Genomic DNA, 24,442 nt, shown 5'->3' on the forward strand with positions numbered 1-24,442 from the left:
GGTGGCCTGCTGCTTTGTACTGCATACGCGACATGCATTCATGGCACGGAGCTGTGCCATGAGGAATGGCTCTCCCCACCCCAGAGGGATTATGGGTAAAAATCATTCAGGAGTGTAAAAGCAGATCACGGTATATGAAGATATTGCTATTAGTCTGTGCAAAGGACCCTTCTTGCAGTTCTCTGCTACAGCTGTAATGCACGCATCTTTTCCTATGGCTTAACAGTAACCTGTCACCAAACAAATGTCCGTGCGACTGGGCTACGACCAGAGCTGTGGTGCAAGACTAAACCTATATCAACTGAATGGCCGCTCTGGCATAAGCATGCAGCAGCGGGTTCTCAAAACCGCTTGTTTCCATCAAAGCCCAATCACAGGTTGTTTGCTTAGTGACAATTCCTTCAAAGAGAACCAGTCATGGCTGCCATTATGCAAGACCCTGATAGGCTGATTAGAATGTAGACTGATGAAAAATTGTTGTCTCAGCATAGCTTTTTTTTACTTTGAGGACGGATTTTAAAGTAAATAAGAAGTATTAACTTTAAAGTAAGAGTTGGCCATCAGGATAGCTGCTACCTTGCTAACTGCCAGATATACTGAGATAATACCCAGCCAGTCAGATCTTAAGCATGCATAAGAATATGCAAGTAAAAACAACCTGTTAGCTGGTTGAAAGAAATGTAAACCTCTGGGTGCCCAAAACATTCAGGAAATGTTGGGCATCAAGATATGAAGAAGAGGACAGCAGATGACAGGGCAGCAGCTGTTACAGATGACAGGGCAGCAGCTGTCTTAGCTGACAGAGTTCTAGAGTCATCCTCGGATGAGGCAACACAGCTGACCATAGGTCACTGAGTGAATGGACGTGTGGACTCAATAGGAGTGCATTATGACATTTGTCTGCTGGTGTCCTCCAAAGACAACGTCGGGTACGGTAAAACATTCACCTTCCTAGTCTTTTAAAATGATGGCTGGCTTAACTGACCAAAGGTAAGGTCAATAGCTTCAATTCTACTCATTTCAACTTTTCTTATACCGGTTTCAGTCTCTGGAAAGACTGGTAATTTTACTTATGCGGTTTTCATTGTAAGAATTGTATAATTATTATTTGGTTTCCATTACCAGACTTTACCCCAGGTTTGCCTACAGTCAAGCTAAATGAGGTACCAAACAGTCTTGCATAATTTGTGACTGGTTCTTTTTGAAGTACACCTGCCTCTCTCTCTCTCACACACACACAAACACACACAAATGAGGCGGCCATTTTGTTTCCTCCACAGGCTCCTAAAAACTCACAGTGTAGAGCTAGAGGAAGGAAACTGGATTCACACATTACTTCACTCAGGAGTGCCGCATCTACTCATTGTCTTTCAGAGTTTTCTCTGTCATGGTGACCTCACGGGGAGGCGCTGCTCCTCTTCGGCCTCGTAAGGCCCCCTAAGCCCCAACCCAATCACTCATGCTCCGTCTCTCCCAGTCTGCTCTGCAGTTTATTTTTGTGTTTAGTTTTTGGGAGCAGCTTCTTGTTGAAGAGCCGGGTCAGCGTGGCACCTCTCTTGCGGTGCTCCAGGGCCCCCGGTTGCTCCAGGTACACCAGGTCATTGTGGGATTGGCTCATGCTGGGGTCTTTTTGCTGGTGCCTCCGACGAAAAAATAACTTGGCTCCTTTGTGCAAAAGTCCACCTGTGGGAGAAGAGATAGTCAGTAGTGTTACTACGGGATAGTCTTCAACATCACAATGGTTACCAAACTTGCCGAATTTCACTTTATATTAAATCATAAATTGGACCAAGTAAGTTCTGAAAACAAAACCAACTTTTTACCACAATTTCTGTCCCCACTCAAATTTTGCACCATTGGGAGTCCTTGTGCTCCAGAGTGCTTCTAAAGACCGGCACATCCATACTGTGCATGCACAAGCACGGACTTGCGTGTGCACAGTACGGATCTGCTAATCTTCGGAAGTACTCAGGGACACAAGTACTTCCGAAGGCTAGCTGAGGAAGGCTGGAGACTTATTTGAACTGCAGGCCGAATAACTTGAATGGGAAGGACAGCAGTAGACTAAGGGCAAGAAGAGAAGACAGAGGAGGCTCTATAGGATCCAGATCATTCCTTATCCATAGGTGAGTATCTTACCTTTTTTTTTTTTTATTGGCTCCTGACCCAGTGATCGCTGTGAACCAATCATATTGGCTCACATTGATCACAGGGTCAGGAGGCAATGAAATCGCCCCCTGACCGGCTCACACAGCTCTGCTGTCATAGCAATGGCAGAGCAAGTGAACTTCAGCGACGGGAGAGTGGCAGTAATCGGCCGGTCCGAGCGTTACATCAGTGAGCGCTTTTTTGTACCAGCAGTCTCTGGTACCAAGAGACTGTTGGTACCGAAGTGGTTAAAAACTGACCATGTAGTGGATTCATGCAAAAAGATCCACTGTTACAGAAAATGCATAGATGCAGTTTCTACCCTTGAACACCTTTTCTTCCGTCTTATACAGCCATATGAAAAAATTCTTGCAGGTTGTGAAAGCAAGTTATTGACTGCCATATGATCACTTCTTACAGGTTTGAAAGACTCATGCTGTCTTCTCTCCGTCTAGACAGCACGAGTCATGAAAATGGAGTGAGTAATCATGTGGGAATCCGTAATCTCCGTGATCACGTTTTGAACTGCAGCTTTCAAGTGGCTGATTAATACAGAAGAAAAGATTTTCAGGGCAAGAAACCATTTCTGTATGGTTTTTAAACTACCATTTCAGGACAGGACACCAGAACATATTTCTGGATCACCAAAGGGTCACAGGAACCTGAAGTTAGAGTAATATGGATGACATCTTCATTCTGTTACAAGCAATGCCAGTCGTTTAGCTGTGTAATGCTGAGCTTTTGGCTTTAGTTTAGTTTTTGAGTCACACCTGCTACAAGCCGGCAGCCAGGTGAGTCTGACCAGAGGCAAAGCATCTTATCTGCATGCTCATTCTGGCCCAGTGACTAAAGTATTAGAGGCAAAGCATCAGCAGGGAAGTCAGGCAACTGACGTTGTTCATTAGAATAGGAAGATGGTACATATGTATTTCTCGCTCTTCAGGTTCACTTTAAAGAATGAGTAGACGGGATCCCCAAATGATTGAGGCTTGCCCAACTTTAATGTAACCCTATTTAAAAAATAGGCTGTGCAAATGTTTTTAATAGGATAATGTAATGCACGTTTGAGGTCTTGGAAGTTTGCATGGAGGCAGTGGAAGCGTGTCCCTATATCGGATGTTCTTGGTGTAGAGAAGAATGGCTTATAAGTTCCAGCAAGTTTTCGGTCTGTTAGAAGGTCTGCCTCTTCATTTTTTATTATATTTATTTAGAAGCAAAACTTGTGCACTTCTATAAAACACTGCAGGTTGTGTTGCTCATAAAACCCTCATCAGCTTCCAGGTGTTACTTTTAACAGTGTTGACTAATGGCCCAAACACACACTAGATTAAGAATGGCTAAGGCGGCATACACATCAAATTTTGATTGGCCAATGACTGATCTATTAGCCAACATGTTAAATGGAGGTGGTAAAATTGGCCAATTAAAATTAGGAGTGCATTAGGTGGGCAATAAGTATTGCCTCTGCTGATAATGTGACGTGTGTATAGTAGCCCCCAAACTTCACCAGCCAGTGAACTGCCAGGCGGATTAATTCAGCCGACAGACGGCCAGTAGCTTTGTTCTCATTGCTCTCCCGATAGACCATGCGACGCCACACATCTGCATTGCCTTGTCAGACCCCCACATTGCAACATAATAGCATGCAAGGGCCTATAAACATAAAAACAAATACGATTGGTTGCTTTGGCTAACATCTCTTTGAAATATTCCCAGTCTTTCAAGGAGAGCTACACCAGCACGGCGAGAGAGCTGATGGAACCTCTTTTTCCTGTTTTCAGTGCTGCTTTAAAACTCGTAAGCTCGTAGATGTAAAATATTCTGCCATGGTGTTTTCTGGAAGTGTAAAACCTCTAAACAGAGATTATATAAAACAGTAAATAAATGGCAGGCTCTTCAACTGACCAAAGATTCACTGAAGCCATTCTAGATGCATGCAGGCACCTCTTCTAACATACAAAGATCAGTTTCCACAAATTAGAGCATAAAAAATGAAGATGGATAGCAGGCAAGCTGACATTATAGGCGTGTACCCACATCCAATCTCAACCAGCCAAATGTTGGCTAATTTTGCCACTGCCATATAGTATGGGAGTTTATCTATATGGACCTCAATTCATTAAGGGCAGTTCAGTAAAATAATTTAGGCCGGTAAAATACCACATTCGGTATTTTATACCTTTTTCCCCCCAAATTCACCAAGATTTCCTTCATGCGGGAGAAGTTCAGTAATTTACTGAACAAACATGCTTCAAGCCACTAAGCCCAGCTCGGTAAGTCTCACCAGCTGTGGAGCACGTCAGAGAGGAAGCTGCGAGGCTTCCCACAAGTGGTGTGCATGAGTTGGGGGTTTTCTGTGCAGTTCATCCCCGACATCCCTTTAGATCTGCTGCAGCCACCAGAGGGAGCACTTCTGTATACCAGTATACAGCTATTCACATCTAAAGGAATACGGAAAAGCCTTTTAAAATGTCTTCTTCCCCTGCTCTGCGTTCTGAAGTCTCGCCCTCCACAGCATCAAATGAAATGGGGTGAGAAGCAGGGTTGTGTGGCTCTCCCCTATTGGCTGTCTAGCTCTTTCTATTGGCTGTCTGCTACATCTGTCAATGTTACCGTATGGAGAGTATACATTATCAGCTGGCCAGAGCTGGAGGTAAATACCGAACACTTTTGCTTGATTTACCAAATGCTTTAATTTTTTTGAATTGCAATTTCTTCACATATTTACCGCACAAGTGGGTAATTTACCTCACTAGTTGGCAATTTTACTTTTCAGTGCGGTAATAGGTTTAGTGAATTGGCATTTTTCATGGTGATTGGTAATATCAGCTGTGATACCGAATGTGATAATGCTTTGTGAATTGAGGCCATGATCTGTTCAAAGTATTAAAATTCTAATGGCACTCATACTACATGGAAGCGTAGTAAAATTGGCCAATCAAAATTGGATGTCCGTATGCACCTTATCCACTCCTATTTGTACACAAATCGTGTTCTAACAACACCTGTTTGTACATGTACATTATCTCACTGAACACACAATTGATACAGGTTTATGAAAGCTCTTTTCACGATAGATACAAGATGACAAGAGGGTTATTCACCATCTAAGCCTATACTACATATCAGCATCAAAGAGGAGGAGCCTAACCCTCTAAACAGACAAGAAGCTATTTCACAACAGAGGAGGGAAATGGGTGAACTTACTGTGCAAGCAATTAATGCAAGTTGAAGTAAAGGTCCTCTTAAGGATAGAAATGACCAGAAAGATGATGAGAGAAAAAAGGAATGAAAGATGAGACAGGCAATATGTAATGTCATTTCAGGAGCATCTCCCATTACGTCCATCCTCCAAGCCCCCCCAGTACTGCACTGCGGCTCCCTCTGGGCTCCCGGGAGAGAGAACCACCCATGAGATAGAGCAAGGAGGACCACATGCAGCGCTCAGTGCTATTTTTTGCCCCAACATTTTCCACAGCATCCTGCAACTATAAGAGAAACAGAGAGCGGCTATTGCAAGCGGAAAGGGAGCCGGAAGATAGACTGAACATTCATTGTTAGCAAGGTGTAAAGGGAGAAATGGGGATTCAGAAACATCCTTAAAGTTGATCAATTACAATTTCTATAAACAGAAAGGCTGCAGCCAAGCAGCATTAATGTCATTCCATACAACATACTGCTGACACGTCAATGCTGTGGAGCCCTCCACAGTACACAAACTGTCCTCCTCCTGTGTGTACCTCCCACCATCCTCTGAACTGATCCAGGGGGGGGGGGGGGTTGAGGCAGACCTAAAAAGCAGATAGGCAAGACCAGCCAAGAAAGCAGACCCCCCCCCCCTTCCTCCTCCTGCCCACTAGGTTTTTTAAAACATTACTGTATCTGTAAACCATGTAAAACACATGTGACAGGCAGATAGCTGATCACAGAGTGGTGAGTAATGCTGAGCCACACAGTTTTGGGAAGTTTGGAGGGCAGAGGGAGAAAGTTTGTAAGGCAGTGGGAGAGGCAAGGAAAGCCGGCAGGAGCCACAGTACTGCTGTATATGCTGTACAGACAGCTGGTAATGGGGACGTGTTTGTACACCACAATAGGCAACGAGTGGGTCTTCCAACCTCTTCACTGATCAGGGTCCAGTTTGTGAGAAACACTTCTCAATTAAAAGAAAACTTCAAATTACAAGTATCAACTGCGTATATACTGGGAATGCCCATTCTTTGTACAAATTATGTTGGGAGTTAGGGCATTTTATGCAGCTCAATACAAATATTTTTTTTTTGTATAGTAGAACGGGATAAGAATATTTTAGAAGGTTTCATTGCAGTCTGTGTCCCCGCTGTGAGCTTTATCCTCACTTCCTGTTCATGAGACCACTGTGGGGGCCTTGTTGTTTCAGGATGAAAGTTAGTAATCCCAGGGACAGGAAATGAGGAACTGGAATACAAAATGGATTCAAACTTCCCCACCCTACAAAAGTGTGTTAGCCAACCTTTGGCTTCATTACAGAGCCGTCCTTTCTCCCTGCCCAGGAAGTGATGGAAATTCTCCAAGATAAAGACACCGGTAAGACAAAAAAAATAAAAATCCCTTCCTATATAGCAAAGCAGGTACATTGAGCGCCTGGTAATTTGCACACCGCCATGGACTGCAATGTTATATGCACTAATAGTGGCACCAAGAGTACAATTTGGCCATTGGCAATAGCCAAAGCCTGAAGAAGGTATGGGTAGTGTTTCTAGTAGGGGATGGATTAGGAAGCAACCATGAGTAGAATTAGTGTCTTCTTAAGGCCCAAACACACGGCATACATTTGTCTGTAGTTGTGAGGCAGCGACAGACAAGCGACAACAGCATATTTATGGCAGCGACAATTTGAGTTTGCGACAGTTGTACACGCGACAACAGAAAGAGTGAAGACACGACAGAAACTGTCCGCCACAGACTACGTGTAGTTGTAGCACTATGGTAGCAACTCTGCTGTCTGTAGAAGACTTTTGTACGCACGGCAGGGCACCAACAGACTAAGCCACAGTTCCTGAGACAAAAAAGTCACAAGAGATTCACCGGATGAATCGGTTAAACATGGCTGTGTCTGCTGACAGTCTGTCTCTTGCAGTGTCCACACAAACCGTCGCACGAACCATCTCTCAACACGTGTCTCTACAGACATCTGTACGCCGTGTGTATGGGCCTTTACTTTAAAGTTGATCTAGGATTATGCAAAAGTTAAATTTACATGTATACAGCACAAAAAAGGACTAGTCAAATACAGCCAAGGTGAAATTCGACTTATCCATTTTCAAGCTGTAGAACTTTGCACACAAAAATCAGCATCTTATTGACCATTCCTACTTAAAGGGATACTGTAGGGGGTCGGCGGAAAATGAGTTGAACTTACCCGGGGCTTCTAATGGTCCCCCGCAGACGTCCTATGCCTGCACAGCCACTCACCGATGCTCCGCCCCACCTCCGGTTCACTTATGGAATTTCAGACTTTAAAGTCTGAAAACCACTGTGCTTGCGTTGCTGTGTCCTCGCTCCCGCTAATGTCACCAGGAGCGCACTGCGCAGGCCCAGTATGGTCTGTGCCTGCGCCGTACGCTCCTGGTGACATCAAGGGGAGCGAGGACACAGCAACGCAAGCACAGTGGTTTTCAGACTTTAAAGTCTGAAATTCCATAAGTGAACTGGAGGCGGGGCCAGAGCATCGGTGAGTGGCTGCGCAGGCATAGGACGTCTGCGGGGGACCATTAGAAGCCCCAGGTAAGTTCAACTCATTTTCCCCCGACCCCCTACAGTATCCCTTTAATACCTCCGGTGTGCATCAACCAAAATTTTCTTTTCTTTTTTTAGCACTGATGTGCATATCTACTCTTACAAAAACACAAAAAAATTTTTTACAGTTTGTGTAGCTGACTTGTTTTCCTCTTTCTAATGAATTATGAGTTGTTGCCTTTGACCTCTCCTTGGCGTTGGTATGTAGCGCAAGGTTACAGTAGCAAAGTAATAATAACAATAATAGGACTTAACGTGTTGCTCTTGTAACTGGAGATGGATAATGATGTTCAGTCTAGGCCATGCTCACAGCACAATACCAGCACTACATGCTACAGTTAGTAGATTAGTATCACAGGTCCTGCATAGCCAAGACTCACGTGCATTAGCAGAGTAGTGCTCACACTACAGCATGGAGTAACTCACAGCAACCAATCACAGAGCAGCTGTCTTCAATTTAACATTGACCAATATACTGCTCAGTGCTGACATCTAGTGGACTGCTGTGGGTTACTGCATATATCAATGCTCTATGCCAGGGGTAGGGAACCTTGGCTCTCCAGCTGTGATAAAACTACAAATCCCAGCATGCGTTTGCCTTTATTAATCATGTGTGTGGCTGTCAGACTCCTGCATTGCATTGTGGGACTTTTAGTTCCTTAACAGCTGAGAGCCAACGTTCCCTACCCCTGCTCTATGCGATATGTTATTTGACAAGGCACAGAAGTAGTAAATCAGGAGGATTCTTCTACTGCAAGTGGTTAGGCAAGTTCCTCACACACACAAACAGCAAGCAAAAGCCGTCATTACCTGGTTTTAGATACAGAAAAAGTGGCTCATTTCAGCAGATCGGCTTGAAGGGCTGAATATAATTTTCTAGTTAATAACTGGGAGATCACACAACATCAGATGTGCAAAGGCAGATGTTGAAAGTTTCTAAATTAAAGCCCAAATCCAGCCAAACTTTTTTTTCCTCTTTTTAGTTCGCTTTGGAAAAACTGGGGTAGGTTTATCGATTCTGTCAGGTTGTTTTGGCCGTCTGTGTCACTACTGTGGAGAATTTCCTTCACACCCTGCCTCTGAAATCTACCTGGCCCTCAAATTAATATCATGGTTTCAGCATCAGAAACAATTGTATGTACTGCTGTATATGGGTCTTTAGTCCCCGCCACTCCGCTGAGGCTTACCCTAGACTGTATTATATGGAATCCCCCCCCCCCCCGGTTAGAAAATAAATCAGGGGGATGAAAGATTTTACAACTTAATCTATAAATAAAGGATCACAAAAAATACAAATAAGCAATTGTATTCATGATGTTATTTTGACTACACCTCCTCTTTAAACCCCATGCAATGTTTAGATCGATTGCAAAAAAATTTGCATATGTTTACACGAACAACGCAAAAATGCATAGAAAAGGGGCATTTTTTTGGGGTGTGTCTTATAAGGCAAAAAATGCGGTAAATCTTAAGGTACATAAACACGTCTGATCTTTCCAAACGACCGATCGTTCAGACTGGTCGTTTGGATGTCAAATTGGGCGTGTATACAAATGATCGTTCAGCTGATAAGACTGGTTTTGACAGTTCCACCAAGCGGATCCGTCAAAACTAGCGTTATCAGCTGAACGACCGTTTGTACACACGCCCGATTTGACGTCCAAGCGACCATTCCGAACGACCGGTCATTTGGAAAAAATCAGACGCGTGTACGCACCTTTACCTACCATTCATATAAATACTCACAAAACACTATTCCTAAGGATACAAAAACATTAATGTGTAAATTAAAAAAAAAAAAAAAAATCAGCATGGCCTCCACTCTGACAGTGGTAGACACTGGTGGTCCTGAGGAAAGAGGGGTGAAGCAATAAAAAGTAGACTGAGGGGTGCAGGTCTAGTTTAGGGGACCCAGCAGGAAACCTCTTAGGAAACAGTTCTACGATCAAAGCACCCTCTACAGCGCAAATTGTTGTGATTGGCCGGATAGTGTGGATGTAGCTTACTACAACCAATCTGAAACCTAGCAGTTTGAGAAAGTGTTGTCCAGCCAATCGTGGTAGCAGAATTTCCCTATGACATTTCCTGCTGGGTTCCCTAAACTAGACTAGCGCCGACAGAGGTTCTAATTCTTCTCTATGTTGCAAAAAAGAGAGAGGCTTCTGTCCTTGGTGGAGAGATTTACTCTCTGATGGGAAGTGTATGAATTTCTCCCAGATGGGAACAAACAAACTGTTCAGCCCATTTCATAACTAAAAGTTGTGGCTGGAGCTGGGCTTTCAGGGGCAGATGTTTTGTTATGTTCAGTGGAAGAGGCAATAATGGATCATGCTAAGAGAAATCTCCCAGCACCACTTTTTCCTGTATGGAGAACTGGGTGGGGATTATGGTTATTGGGACAGCCTTCAAAACTGCCCCAGAAACAGACAATGCAACAAAAAACAGCCTACTAATGAGCCACTCGGAGCATCCATGTCCTCCCAGTCTTCTGCAGCATTCCATGGCAGGACTTATTTTATGTTTGCATAGAAGCTTTGTAATTGGCTGATGCAAAACAAATTACTTTTAAAGTACCTAGTTAGGTGCCCAGGCAGTGTTCTCAGAATGTCCTATCTGTACCTGCTCCTACTCTGCTGCTCTCAATACCAGCAATAAACTCACACAGTACAGAAGTCAGGTGAAGTATCAGCAACTGTCTGTTATGTGTCAGTGCTGGCCATTGCTGCCTGTTGCTTTCTATGTGCTGTGGCTTGCAATCAACGGACTGTACAGGGCCCGGAGCAGTGCTTTTCAGCGCTGCTAGATTTGGACGCAGCCGGCGCCTCCATAGACTTTAATAGGAATCATTCCTATTGAAGTGCTCAGTGAGTAACGTCGGCTCCGTCAGAAGACAGAGCCGAAGTTGCTTAAAAACATAATAATTCGGCCTCCAGCAATCGCTGGAAGCCGAATTATTTCATTCCCCCACTATCCATGGCGGCCTGGAGGGGGAATAGAAATGAAATCGGCCCGGACTTGTGCAGAAGCAGGATCAGCTATATAACGCTGTATCCTGCGCCCAAGTCTACCGGCGCCGATTTCAAATGTACGCTACAGGGCCGGCCCTGCCAAGAAGCTGACTGAATCAAGTGATTCAGGACGACAGACTAGGGGGCAGCATCAGCTTTACACTGAGCCGACATTTGTCAGTCTCTGACAGACTCACAGTGCACAGAGTTTGCCTGCTGAGAGTCTGAGCGCTGTCCCCACCCCTTAATATCCACTGCACTCTGCTAGTCTTTTCCCCTAGGATGGGGGTGGGGGCTCAGCCTCACAAGTTTGCTTCAGGCAGAAAAAAGTCTAGAACTTGCACTGGGACTGTATTTAGTTATGAATTGATGGCAGTTTTTCATTGGCTGAAGAGATTTTATATGGAAAGATTGCTCTGGAATCTAGTGCGAGTATGGCTGTCCCCTGACACTACTGACTAAGTCATCAGCAATTGCTCACATTGGATCACAAATAATCCAACGTCTATTGTAATAATGGCAATCATAACAAGTCCGCTGACTGCTCCTTTGTCTATGAAACAGAAATGTCTGCCAACTAATTCGTCTGTACAATGAAATCCCAAGATGAGCTTTCTGACGACCATTATGAAAAATGTGTACCTTTAGTGTAGCCACAGGTTGGTTCAGAGCTATGAGATATATTATACATAGAAGCAGCTCAAACACCAGCTTATTAGAGTACAAACACAACAGTAAAAGACTTAAAGCCCACATCTTCTCTAAAAAGTATTCCAAGACCGAAGTCAGGCAAAACAAGAGAATAGCCCAGAAAGTCTGATGCACCAGTAGGCAACTTGCTTCATAAAGAAATCTCCTATTTAGCGGTTTAGGCCTCAAACTTTAGTTGCACTGTAAACTTTACATGAGTAATAAGTATCTGCACAGGGGGAGGTTTTTCGTTATATTGGAGAATTTAGAATGGGCAGGAGTTAATGAAGAGGAAAATGGCTGGGCTATCAGTATACAAATCCTCACTTTGTAGTATTGGGTTTAAAAATATAGTTTTACATTATTTCTACATACATATGGAAAAAGAATGTAATACAGTTATAAGGCAAGTGCTGTCAAGTACATTTTAGGGTAGCTTTACTCACATTGTTACAAGGATGGGGCCCTGTGGTGAAGAGCAGTGACAGTGGAGAATCATACTTAACCTTGTTCCGGCGATGGGACAGGCCCTTTTCACTTAAAGCGGACCCAAACCAAACATTTTTTTAATTAAAAATATTTAGTTGCACCACTCTGACACATACAAAGATAAATAAACACTCCTTCAAACCTATGAGCATTTCAGTGCATGCTTTTCACCCTTCTCTTTTCATAGTTAGGGTTATACTGGGGCAGCCATTAGCAATTCCATCATTGCCGGACACCATCTACTCCACCAGTTTGCCGGAAAAATCCCAACAATTTGAAAGGAAGGGAGGGGTTCCTCCAATAAATGTAAAATATTATATATTTGTCATCATGCAGCTGAAAAAAGGGCTGCTATGTATTATTATAAATTAGAAAATAGATTTTATTTCTGAAATCTTGTATTTTTAATTTGGGTCCCCTTTAAGTATGATGCTCCGCTGCCCAGCAAGTTGGGGGGGGGGGGGGGGGGGCGGGGATGCAGCAAGTTACGCCCTTAGTGTATCTCTATAAGGACAACTCACATGCTCACTTCCTATTCTTGTCAATAATGTCTCAAGTACCAGGATGGGGAAGGAAATCTCTCCAATGGGGACACAGAAAGCAAGAAGACATCGACAGATAACACTTCCTTAATCTGTCTAAAGAAGAAGAAAGAGTTTTGGCTGGATTGGACTTTTAAAGAAAATAAAATTGGATTAACCAATTGCTTTTTTATGTTTTTTGTTTAGCTTAAAAGTTTTTGTGAGTTTAGCTTAAAAGAAAATAGTCATTTATTTTTGGATATTTAAAGAGGAACCACATCCTAGGATTGACCGTCATCCGATCAGTAGCCAATACGCCCTTTCCCATGAGAAATCTTTTCCGTTTTTCAAATGGATCATAAGGTGGGGTCTGTGTTGCTGATATTGTGGTGAAACCCCTCCCACAGTGTGATGTCAGCACCAGGGTAGTGACATCACACTGTGGGAGCCTTGTTGCACTGTGGGAAATAACAGCTGTTTCTAACTCCCAAAAATGTGTCATCTCTTTCCACAGACATCACCTGCCAGCAGTAAAGATATTACCATGTGATAAATGTCAGAATGTAAATCAGGGAGAGGAACGATTTTACAATGGGCAAACATTGACTGAATAATTTATACATAATTGTAAAAATTAAGCATTTTTTTGTTACGTTCTTTTCACTGCAGTTCCTCTAAGTGATTTACTCGTAGGATTTTTTTTTATTTACTGTATATACACGTGGGTAAGCCGGCCTAGTTGTACCCCAAAACATGGGTAAAAAAAGGTTTGTGCATTTATCCATAAATACTACCCATGTGCTCAGCTTATCTGTGAGGCCCTGTATGCACTGCACATGCTGGAACCATTGCCTAATGGTGTGTACACACTTGAAAGATTAATGAAAGAGCTTAGACCAATTTTACCACCTTCCCTGTAGTATGAGAGCCATACTCTACACAGTCTATTCTATTGAGCTGAACTCATCAGATCAAAATCTTTGCAAGATGCTGCACACAAAGATGCTGTACACATTCAAAAGATCAGTATCAGCAAAAGATCTGTTTCTACAAAAGATCCGTTGCTGCAAAATGCATTCAGTCTGTGATATCTGCAGATCCTCATACACACCTTGTTTAACCTCCTGAGCGGTCTGGACGAGCTCAGCTCGTCCATCACCGCCGGAGGCTGCCGCTCAGGCCCTGCTGGGCCGATTTTTATCAAATAAAGTGCAGCACACGCAGCCGGCACTTTGCCAGCCGCGTGTGCTGCCTGATCGCCGCCGCTCTGCGGCGATTCGCCGCGAGCAGCGGCGAAAGAGGGCCCCCCTAGCCGCCTGAGCCCTGCGCAGCCGGAACAAAAAGTTCCGGCCAGCGCTAAGGGCTGGATCGGAGGCGGCTGACGTCAGGACGTCGGCTGACGTCGATGACGTCACTCCGCTCGTCGCTATGGCGACGATATAAGCAAAACAAGGAAGGCCGCTCATTGCGGCCTTCCTTGTTTATTCTGGGCGCCGGAGGCGATCGGAAGATCGCCTCCGGAGCGCCCTCTAGTGGGCTTTCATGCAGCCAACTTTCAGTTGGCTGCATGAAATAGTTTTTTTTTTATTTAAAAAAAACCCTCCCGCAGCCACCCTGGCGATTTAATCAGAACGCCAGGGTGGTTAACAGACATTCATCTGCATATCTGACAATCATCTGCAGATCTGAAGATCCATCCTGGGGGATCTGATCTGCAGATGAATGTCTGTTAAACAAGGTGTGTATGAGATCTGCAGATATCATAAACTATGAATGCATTTTGCAGGAACAGATATTTTGCAGATACTGATCTTTTGAATGTGTACAGCATCTTTGTGTGCAGGATCTTGCAAAGATTTTTATTTGATGGGGAGTTCAGCTCAATAGAATAGACTGTGTAGAGTATGGCTCTCATACTACATGGAAGGTGGTAAAATTGGTCTAAGATCTTTCATTAATCTTTCAAGTGTGTACACACCCTTAGTTAACTCTCCTGGCAGCAGTCCTTGCCTCTACTCTGCAGCTTTGGAACTCACCACTTGAACACCAAGCTCACTGTCATGTGACCTGAGTGAAGCGTGGAGCTTTAGTGGCGAATTCCAAAGCTGCAAAGAAGCGGAGAACCAGAAAAGGTAACTATAGCAACTGCAATGTTTCCATCGCACGCTCTGCGTAGGGGGCCACTCTTCCAATGTGCACTCTGCACTGGGGCTGTGGCGAGACAATGGGGATTGGGCTTATCTGCGGGTAACCCATTTTTAGTATAGAGGCTTCTCTGCAGGCCTATTAAAAAGGTATATATGGTAATTGGGAACACATTTTTAAAAATGGCACTATTTGATGAGAGCTTTACTAGCAGTTCTGACTGGAAATCTTACTAGAATTATCTACAGGATCCATTAGGATAGGTCTGTCTTCGATATATCCATTGTTCTAATTACTGAAGCAGAATGCAAAGTCCTGATTTGCACTATTTTTAGTGCACTATTGCAGAGAAAATGGACATGACAAAAACAGCAGCAAATCCACCCCACACCCCTCTCACCAAACCAGTTCTCTCTCTCACTGTCTGTGGTCAGAAAACACAAAAGACACCAATACCAAACTGTACATGGGCGGACAACCCATCCAGGCGAGTCAGGTTTTCAGCAAAGATAATCTTTTATTCTAACACGATCTCTCATCCTCACCCTGCATATTGCTCAACTGAAATGGTAAATATTGGCTTTTTCACACCCAAAGAATGTCTAAGGGAACCCAAGGGGTACATGAGATGGGCTCCACAAAGAACATTGGGTGTAGTTATCAGTCTGTTCATGTAATGCTAGGGATTTACTGTATTTTTCAGCATATAAAAAAAGACGCACCTAAGTTTAGAGGGGAAAAACCAGGGCATAAATAAAAATAAAAACTAAACCTGTTGCATCTGTGGTCCAGAAGCATCTAGTAGATGTCCTCCCCCAATTTTTGTGCCCCCCCTCATCCTCCTCTGCTCCCCATGTATAGTTATAAGCAGCGACAGCACGGTGCACCTAATCCATCAGATCCCGCGATGATCAGACCTCTCGTCTCCCTCAACTTCCGTTAGTGCTGACTTCTGCTCATCGAGTCAGCATAAGCCGTCATTGGGGGAGCCGTGAGGGAGAATAGGCCTGATTGCTGCGGGCTCCGATGGATTGGGTGAGCTGTGCTGCTTATAACTATACAGGGGGAGTGGAGGACAACACAAGGTGGGGAGCGGAAGGGGACAATGCAGGAAATCCCCGATATCACGGTGGGTTGGCAGTTCATATCAGCGGGTGTTCGTAAGTTGGGGTCTCCCTATACAGTATTTGGCATATAAGACGCAGTGATTTTTTCTAATAACCCAAAGATATGGCACTTAATGTCGAAGTAACATTTTCTTCTGCTCAGAAATCCTACCAGGCGAAGGTGCAGGAGGAGCAAAACAAATATTAAAATGTAACATTTTGTAAGACTTATGGAGAGCTTTTCTTTTAAATTGGATCTTTCAGTCCTAAAGAAAATAAATCGGATATATAAAACATTACAGATTGCCTCTTATGAACAAACAGAGACAAGGATGATTTTTCACGGTTGGCATTCAGCTTTAAAGGACCATTATAGAAAAAATTGTGACATTCTGCTATTTCCATTAGTGTCATTAACATTGCCGCCACATCTCAACCCATCATAATTGCTACTGCAAAATCCTTGAAGGTTTGTTTTTCTTAAGAGCCTTAGGTCTCAGCATTGGTTCGGCGAAAGTAAACACCTTGCAGCTGCAGTCATGGAAAGATTATCAAAAACACTAGAAAGAGGGTAGAGTGTTTTGTGGTGTGGCACACATTACCATAGGGTTTACGGGTGTATAAACCAGGATGAAGCAACACCCAACGTCATAACTGACAGTCCAAAGTTATGGTCGGTTGCCACGTTTGTTGCAAATCGATTATTTCTTAAGTCAACACCAAGATTGACAATTGTTTTGGCGCCACGCAGGGTCCCCTTCATCACTTTCTGGTGAAGGAGACCCTGCGTGTCCCCCAAACAGTTGTCAATCTTGGTGTTGACTTAAAGGAAACCAGAGAAGAACGCTTTGGCACAAAATAAACAGATCCACCAATAGATTTTAGGAAATAAATACTACTAGCGGACCCGCGGCTTAGCATACGCCGCATAAGAGGGTAGCGGGCAGGAAGGGGGGTTCGGACCCCCCCCCTCACCTGGGTCCCCCATCTGCGCTCCACCTCCAGCTTAAGCTCAGCAGCAGCCTCCGCTATTAGTAAGAGGCAGCGGGCGGGGATGACTCACCTCTTCCACGTTCCACTGTCGTCACAAGTGGATGGCATTGCAGGAAGTGACGACAGTGGAACGTACGCTGGAACGCGGAAGCGGTGAGTCATCCCCGCCCACTGCCTCTTACTCATAGCGGCGGCTGCTGCTTAACTTAAGCTAAAGGGGAGCGCAGATGGGGGACCCAGGTGAGGGAGGGGGGGTCCGATCCCCCTCCCCACCGCTGTGCCCAATACCCCCTTCCTGCCCGCTACCCCCTCCAGCTCGGCGGCTATGTAGGACCGCCCCTGGGGGCACTGAGCTACTACTTGCTTGGACCGGCCCCATCTTGCTTGGACCTACCCTAGGGGGCAGGGCGCTACTTCTTGCTTGAAGGTTGAGGCACTTAGAAAAAAAGCAGAGCCAGAAGGGGGCAGGCTTGAGCTTGAACAGACTCCGCTATGAGGATTCCTGAGCAAAGCCAGACTGAATGCTCATTCGGGGATTTTATCAGGGCTGATAACAAGCAGGCTGAGCAGTTAAGGATGAAACAGAGAGCAGGGTAGGTGTTTTCTCTAATGTTTCCACTGATCTATATGGTAAAATACATGAGGGTGCTTAGTCTCTGGTTAACTCTAAGCATTGAGAAATAATCGAATTGCAACAAAAACTGTGTTTTAACTAACCTTTGGACAGTTGCAGAACACTAGAAAGATGGAGGATGAACTCTGCAATAAATGAAAAACATTTTGAGGAACCATTTCTACTGCGCAGTGCATGCAACACTGGATGAACACCTTTGAAGGACTTTATGTAAAACAACGCTCACAGATGACTGAGCATTCCTTTATCTAGGACCATACGACACTTGTCTCGAGGGAGAAAATGCCAGGAAAATGAGATTGAATACCAATGTGAACAAAGATGTAACAGAAGCAAAAACAAAATCCTTATACACCAATCGCCAATAAACCTGCCTAATAATAATGTGTAGGTCCCCCTGCTGTCAAAACAGTAAAGTGTGACGCTATTGTAAGTTTTGATTTGAAAGATAAAGAAAAGTTCATCAAATACAATGCAAAATTACCTGAAAATAGATCAAAGGGGAATTGCACCTTCCTGCATGATCCACTTCTGATGTGCGCATGTCCATTGTAGGTGTTTTCTGCCATGGACATGGGCCATCAAAGGCCCTATTGCATGTCTGCAGCTGTGCAGCTCAATTTGCATCAAGCCATGTTGCACTGCCTGTTCTGAAGTCTATTTTAGCCAGTGCCCATGATGTGGTTACCAGTTTACTGCATACTGGGACACCCACCCAGTTGTTTAAAGGCTGGGTCACACTTTTATGTGATAATCAGACAATTTCTGCAAACGTTTTGTGCACAGTTGTGCAATATAGGTTTTTTTTCTCTTTACAGTATCCACTAATTTATATGGAAAACCGTATGTGTTGTGCAGGATTGTAGTGCAGGTTGTATTTTCTTTTTATAATGCTATGCAAAACCACATGTCTCGGGAAAATGTCTTTTTTTTGCCTGCGGCGCAAAACAGGATGTGCCCGTGTGACTCCTGCCTTAGAGACAGTCCTATTTGGTCATCAGAGCTTCACATGTTGCCCAAGTCAAATTTGCTCAGCCCCGAGCACTTGCCCATTTTTCCTTCTTGCATCACCTTCAAGAACTGGACTGTTCACTTTCTGCCTAATGCCTCTTGACAAAAGCAAAAACTAATTGTAAAAAAAAAAAAAGAAAAAAAAAAAAAAAGTATTCAAGGTTTCTAATTAGACCTGTCTGATCTGTGTGGAATGTATACATCCTCCCTTGGTGGGTTTCTTCCTGGTGCTCTGTGTCTTCACATATCCCAAAAATGTACATATGCAGCTGACCATAGCAGACAGACAGACACTCTCACAATCACACTCTTCTCCTTAGCTGCAAATAAGCTTTGATTCCTACTGAAAAAAAAAAAACCTTTATGAATGTTATCCCGGTTTATACTGAATTCTTAGCAGGTGACAGAGAATAAGTGAAGATGACGGATGAGGGTTGTCAGAAAAAAAAATAAAAAAAAAATAAATTGGCATTTCTGAGCAATTTTTTTCCCGCACAAAGGGCTTGATTCACTAAACCGTAATAACTCAAACATCACACCTTATCAAAGATATCACACCTTAGAGTACCATAGCGAGCGCTACGAACCCGCAGGGGCTCAGGGCAGGACAAGTGCCATTGCCAATTAACAGGCATAAGTTTGTAGCGCTCGCTATGCAACGTTGAGAAGGCGTGTTAACGTAGAGAAGGCGTGTTAACGTTGAGAAGGCGTGATGCCTTTGAGAAGGCGTGATATTGGAGTTAAAACAGTTTAATGAATCAAGCCCAAAGTGTGGTACTCTGAAAATGCACATGGCTCCCTCCTGATTTCCTGTATATTTTTTCTTACCTCCCTGGCGTTCAATTTCCCCAGGATTTCTGTGCAAAAAGTGATCAAATTCATTTTTATAACTTTTTTTACCTGTAACTTGCCAAAATGTGTCAAGCAAGGGTCTAGTATACAGTGCAGGAGAGTATTGATGTGTATGCACGTTTATACTGTTCACAGCATGTTTTATATGGACGGAGAATCGTCAATACCGCTAGGGAGGTTAATAATAGCTGCTTGCCCAACTAAATCTAAAGTTAAACAAGCCAAATTAAGTAACCATGATGCTTTGCATAAATTTTAAGGATTACATTTGCCAGTGACATTTTTTAAATTAAATTATTTGTGTAGTTGTGCTTGCTGGTATTTACCCATACAGGCTTCAGACCTCTCCTGCTTGTTGTTATTTTCTGGTACCAGAGAGGTGGTCTGGCAGTGTTTACAATCGTCACCCTGTGAACTACAAAGCTCCACCTACTCATCTAGATGCAGGTTTTCTACAATGAGTACCCCCTACTCTAAATGTCATATGATCACACCTGACTGACCTGCTCCCAGCTGCAGCCAGAGATGAGTGAAAGTTGTGTGACCGTAGAAGTACATCTGACTTCCTAACAGAAATAGGTGTTTTGTCTACCATGTCCAAATGCTTATATACACTGTCAATATTGTAAAGAAACATCCTGATTGAATAAAGAGGAACTTTAACCAAGGATTGAACTTCATCCCAATCAGTAGCAGATACCCCCTTTCCATGAGAAATATTTTTCTCGAATAGAGCATGGGGGGGGGGGGGGGGGGGGGGGGGGGGGGGGGGGGGTGGGGGGGGCAAACCCCCCTCCCACAGTGTGATGCCATAACCATGGTCCTGACAGTTTGCTGTCTGAGATCTCACGGCATCGTGGGAAATAACTTTTTCCAACTGCAAGCAAGCAATATCTCCCTCTGCGCATTAACTACTAGTAATGAACATTCTGTACAGATCACCTGGCAGAACTAAAGATGTCACCACCAGTGATACGTTTGAGAAAGAAAAATTCTGGAGAGGAAAGATTTTACAATGGGACAAAACACTGACTAAATAATATATAAATTAATTTGGTAATCAATTACATTTGTCTAGTTTGTTCTAGATTTAGAGGAAATCCTGAAAAGGGACAAGAGCTTACTTTTTAAACCCCCGTATGAAGGATTTTGCAATGCTGCCATTACACAGATGATCATGGGGTAGCAGAATGTCATTTGTTTCTACAGTGATCCTTTAAGTCTGAACGACCCATGACAGACCTTGAATGAAGAGAAGACAGCCCTGAGCTAAGTTTTCTCAGCTCATCTGGCTGGTGATACAGAAATGCAATGAGATGCAGAGATCTGGGGAGAAAGAAAGCTCAGCACAGAATGACCAAAATGATCACCGACCTTTGGGGTTTGCGCACGCTCCCAGTTTCCGAGACGCTCAGGTTGCTAATGGATACCGCTTCACTGTCCGGACCCTCCATGCCATTGCTGGTCCAGTCCTTCCTGCTGGCTGCTGTCCTCCCAGGCATCATGCAGCTGGTACTTGGTGGTGCTGAGAGGAAGGAGTGGCTGAAGAGGATGCAGCATGACCTTTCTCCCCATCACCCTGGAGGTGATGTCAGCACTGGGGAATTCTTGGTCGGATTTAGTTGCATTGTCCATAGTTGCTGCATAATCCAGCATGAGCGAGGCTTCATCATCCTTAGTCAGTAGAGTCTGTGGAAGAAGCAGAGCATTGTGATGATGAGAAGGAGTATAAGACTTTTTACAGCTGAACTCCCCTTCAGGAGGCATAAAAGAAGAACCGATACTTCAGTTTTCAGCCTGACCAGATTGAAATCCAATATGCCATTATTAAATGCAATTGCTTGAAACAGGTCCTGCAACTGCTGGTACTGGGCACAACTCCTGTGTTCTACTCAGATAGCAAGCTCCAGGCAAAGTCTCTCCTCAGCATTGCAGTGTCCTCAATACCCATAAAACCCCACCCTAAAAGCAAAGTAAAAATTCACTGTAGCGCTCATCCCTCCCCCGCTTTCCAAAAGCTCTACTAAGGGCAATCTAAAATTGCAACAGTACAGGTAGCCTCCAGTTAAAGGAGTTATCAGGCATATTCAAAGAAAATAAGTGCTACTTACCCAGGGCTTCCTCCAGCCCCTTGCTGCAGCTCTGCCCGCAGCCGTCCGCTGAATCTGCGTCCCGGTCCCCAGCGATGACGCCAGGGCGACCTCCAGGTCGGCTGGACTGCGCCGCTGTCAATCACCGCCACGTGGGCCAGAGCGGACTGCCCGCTCCGGCCCACGTGGCGGTGATTTGACAGCGACGCTCGCACAGGCTGGAGGTCGCCCTGACGTCATCGCCGGGGACTGGGACGGAGCTGCAGCGAACGCTGCAGGTAGAGCTGCGGCAAGGGACATGCTGGAGCTTGGGGCTGGAGGAAGCCCCAGTTAAGTAGCACTTATTTTCTTTGAATATGCCGGATAACTCATTTAAAGAACAAAATAGGGATTGTAGGTCAGTACTTAACCTGAATCTGTTAAGTTGGAACACTGTGCCATCTCTATCCCCTGTACCTCCTCTAAGCAACCCCAACCCCCCCCCCCCACACACACACACACACACCCGTGCCTCCTCTGTCGAGGGGACCGCAGAAAAATGTAATTTAAATAGTTTAAAATAATTTTAATTTTTAAAATCTATTTTCTGAAAAACTTCAAGGTATTTAAAAAAAAATTGCCTTGTTCCCACAGAATCACAATTTCACATTTTCATGCTGGTTGTATCAGTGGATTGTTGAAAAGTCCGGTGATCATAAGTCAGGGACTACCTGTGTTCTATTTTCCATCAGAATTTGACTAGCTACGGATTTATGGCGTTGGAAATACCCAAACGCTACCTGTTTTACCTGTTAGTCAGCAGCACATAAATCCATGTCAAGGATAGATTTGGCCTTCGGGTCTCCCTCGGTGCTCCCAATGGTACAATCTGTAGAGACCCTGCTTTAGGCATAGCGGATCATTCACCTCTTTTAACACTCATATCGCATAGAGCCTCGAAAGACCGCCTATGGCGTATTTCTAGGTTCTATATTCAAGAGCCACAGATTCATTCCAAAGTAACAGCCCAAATTACTGAATACTGGGAACTTAATGCAAAATCTGCCTCGGATAATGTGTATGGATGCCGGCAAGGCGGTTATTAGGGGTCATTACATGTCGGCACTTAAACTAGTTCAATGCAACTTCCCACAGATATATTGAAGCATTAGAACAAGCGACCATAGATGTCGAACGTACTTTTAACCGTACTCTTACTATAGATTCCCTGGCGCATATGACAGAGTGCCCTGAGACAATGGAAACTGGCGTTGGTAGATATGACAAAAATACTCTACTTCATCAATCACAAAGAATTTTTGAATTTAGAGAGAAAAACAGCAAATTATTGGCTTGGTTGTCAAAAGAAAATATCTCCCCTACAATCCCATCCATTAGTAACAGATCTGGGGAAATGTTCGTAGATCCTGAAGCACTCAGACATTTGTCTCCTTTTACCAGATTTATACACTTCTAGAGCTAATTACAATGAAGATGACCTCCTGAGATACTTACAACAGATTAATATTCCCAATTTCTCAGAGGACACCCCGCCTGCGCCTTAGATAAGGCCATTACAGTTGAGGAGGTACAGCAGGCTATCTCAGAGATGAAACCAAGCAAATCTCATGGTCCAGAGGGCTCCCTGCTGAATTCTAACATACCTACTCCAGTTTGTTGGCAGGTAACTTTGTACAATATTTAATGGGTTTTGGAAGAGAGATCTTCCTCTACACTTCAATGAAGAAATTATTATTGTTATTCTAAAACCTAACAAGGATCCCAATAACTGCGGCTCTTACAGGCCCATATCATACTTAATTCTGATGTAAAAATCCTTGCCAAAATCTTAGCAAATAGACTGAAGGCGGTTATCACAGATGTAGTGCATTGTGACCAGACTAGCTTTATGCCAGGATGCAGCCTGACATTAATATTCGAAGACTCTTTACTAATATCTCACTACCCTCGCATGAATCATAGACAGTACTGTGGCCTCCTTAGACACAGAAAAAGCATTTGATTCTGTAGAATGCCTTATCTGTGGCGCTTCTAAATCCATTTGGGTTTTGGCATACATTTATCTCTGGGTAAGAGCACTGTATCGTGCCTTAACAGCTCGAATTAAAACCGGTGGTGCTATCTTGTCCATTTCCGTTGTCTCTGGTACCTGCCAAGGATGTCCGCTATCTCCTTATCTATTTGCATTAGCCATTGAACCATTAGCTATTATGCTGAGAGACTCAGTCGAGGTCAAGGGAATACCAGTTGGCTCGCTTATTGAAAGTTTCAATGTATGCAGATGATACTTTACTGTACGTTGGAGACCCAGAGGCCTCTCTTAAAGCTGCCCCTTTCAATAATTAATAAGTTCGGGGGTTACTCTGGTCTTAGGGTTAATTTGAAGGAGTCCGTTTTAATGCCCTTAGATAACTTTGATACTGCTCGCTATCCCAGCCCACTACAATGGGTTAATACATTCAAATATCTAGGGATTTAGGTTACTGGGCGCTTAAAGTGAACCTCCGGACTAAAAATCTACTCAGCAGAACTGAAAAGGCTTGGTGTTTTTTTTAACAGTTCACAGCATCAGAAACTGTTTTTCTACCAAAGGATCATTTTTAGCTGCATTTTTAGCAAAGCTCCACCCATCAAAGAAAACTGCCGGGCGTTTTTTCCTGATGCTGTGCAAAGCATGATGGGATTTCCCATGTTATTCACGTTGCCTAGCAACTGGGAGGGGTGATCAGCACACAGGACAGTTGGGAACTGTGTCTCATGCTCCCTGTCACCTCCTTTCAAACCAAAAAGATGGCTGCCATCATGAAATCAAACATTTGCCTGTTCTTTTAAAACAGGGTGGGAAAGAGATTATATTACCTATTTTAATTAACATAACTAATGTAACTAATGACAGTATGTTTGCTCTTCAATCTTAATTTGCAGCCGGTTGTTGACAAGCTCAAGCAAAAAATGATGGCGTGGAAGACTCTCCCTCTTT

General features: G+C 44.0%; 1 protein-coding gene and 1 long non-coding RNA gene across 2 annotated transcripts in view; both read right to left on the reverse strand.

The window, feature by feature from the left end:
• Positions 1–1,596: 1,596 nt before the first annotated feature.
• On the reverse strand, positions 1,597–8,787 carry LOC137547149 (uncharacterized). Its single transcript, XR_011026505.1, has 3 exons — positions 8,734–8,787; positions 5,356–5,392; positions 1,597–1,683 (listed from the first exon to the last, which is right to left on the reverse strand). It is a non-coding gene; the product is annotated as an uncharacterized lncRNA (long non-coding RNA).
• Positions 8,788–20,754: 11,967 nt separating this feature from the next.
• Positions 20,755–24,442, reverse strand: part of C2CD2 (C2 calcium dependent domain containing 2) — a 142,312-nt gene continuing 138,624 nt past the window's right edge. Inside the window, exon 15 of the mRNA XM_068270393.1 lies at positions 20,755–21,061. Within this exon, the coding sequence (XP_068126494.1) occupies positions 20,807–21,061 (255 nt within the window). The 3' untranslated portion in view covers positions 20,755–20,806. The remainder of the gene's footprint in view (positions 21,062–24,442) is intronic.

Source organism: Hyperolius riggenbachi, chromosome 2 (assembly GCF_040937935.1).
Source record: "Hyperolius riggenbachi isolate aHypRig1 chromosome 2, aHypRig1.pri, whole genome shotgun sequence".
Lineage (NCBI taxonomy): Eukaryota > Metazoa > Chordata > Amphibia > Anura > Hyperoliidae > Hyperolius > Hyperolius riggenbachi.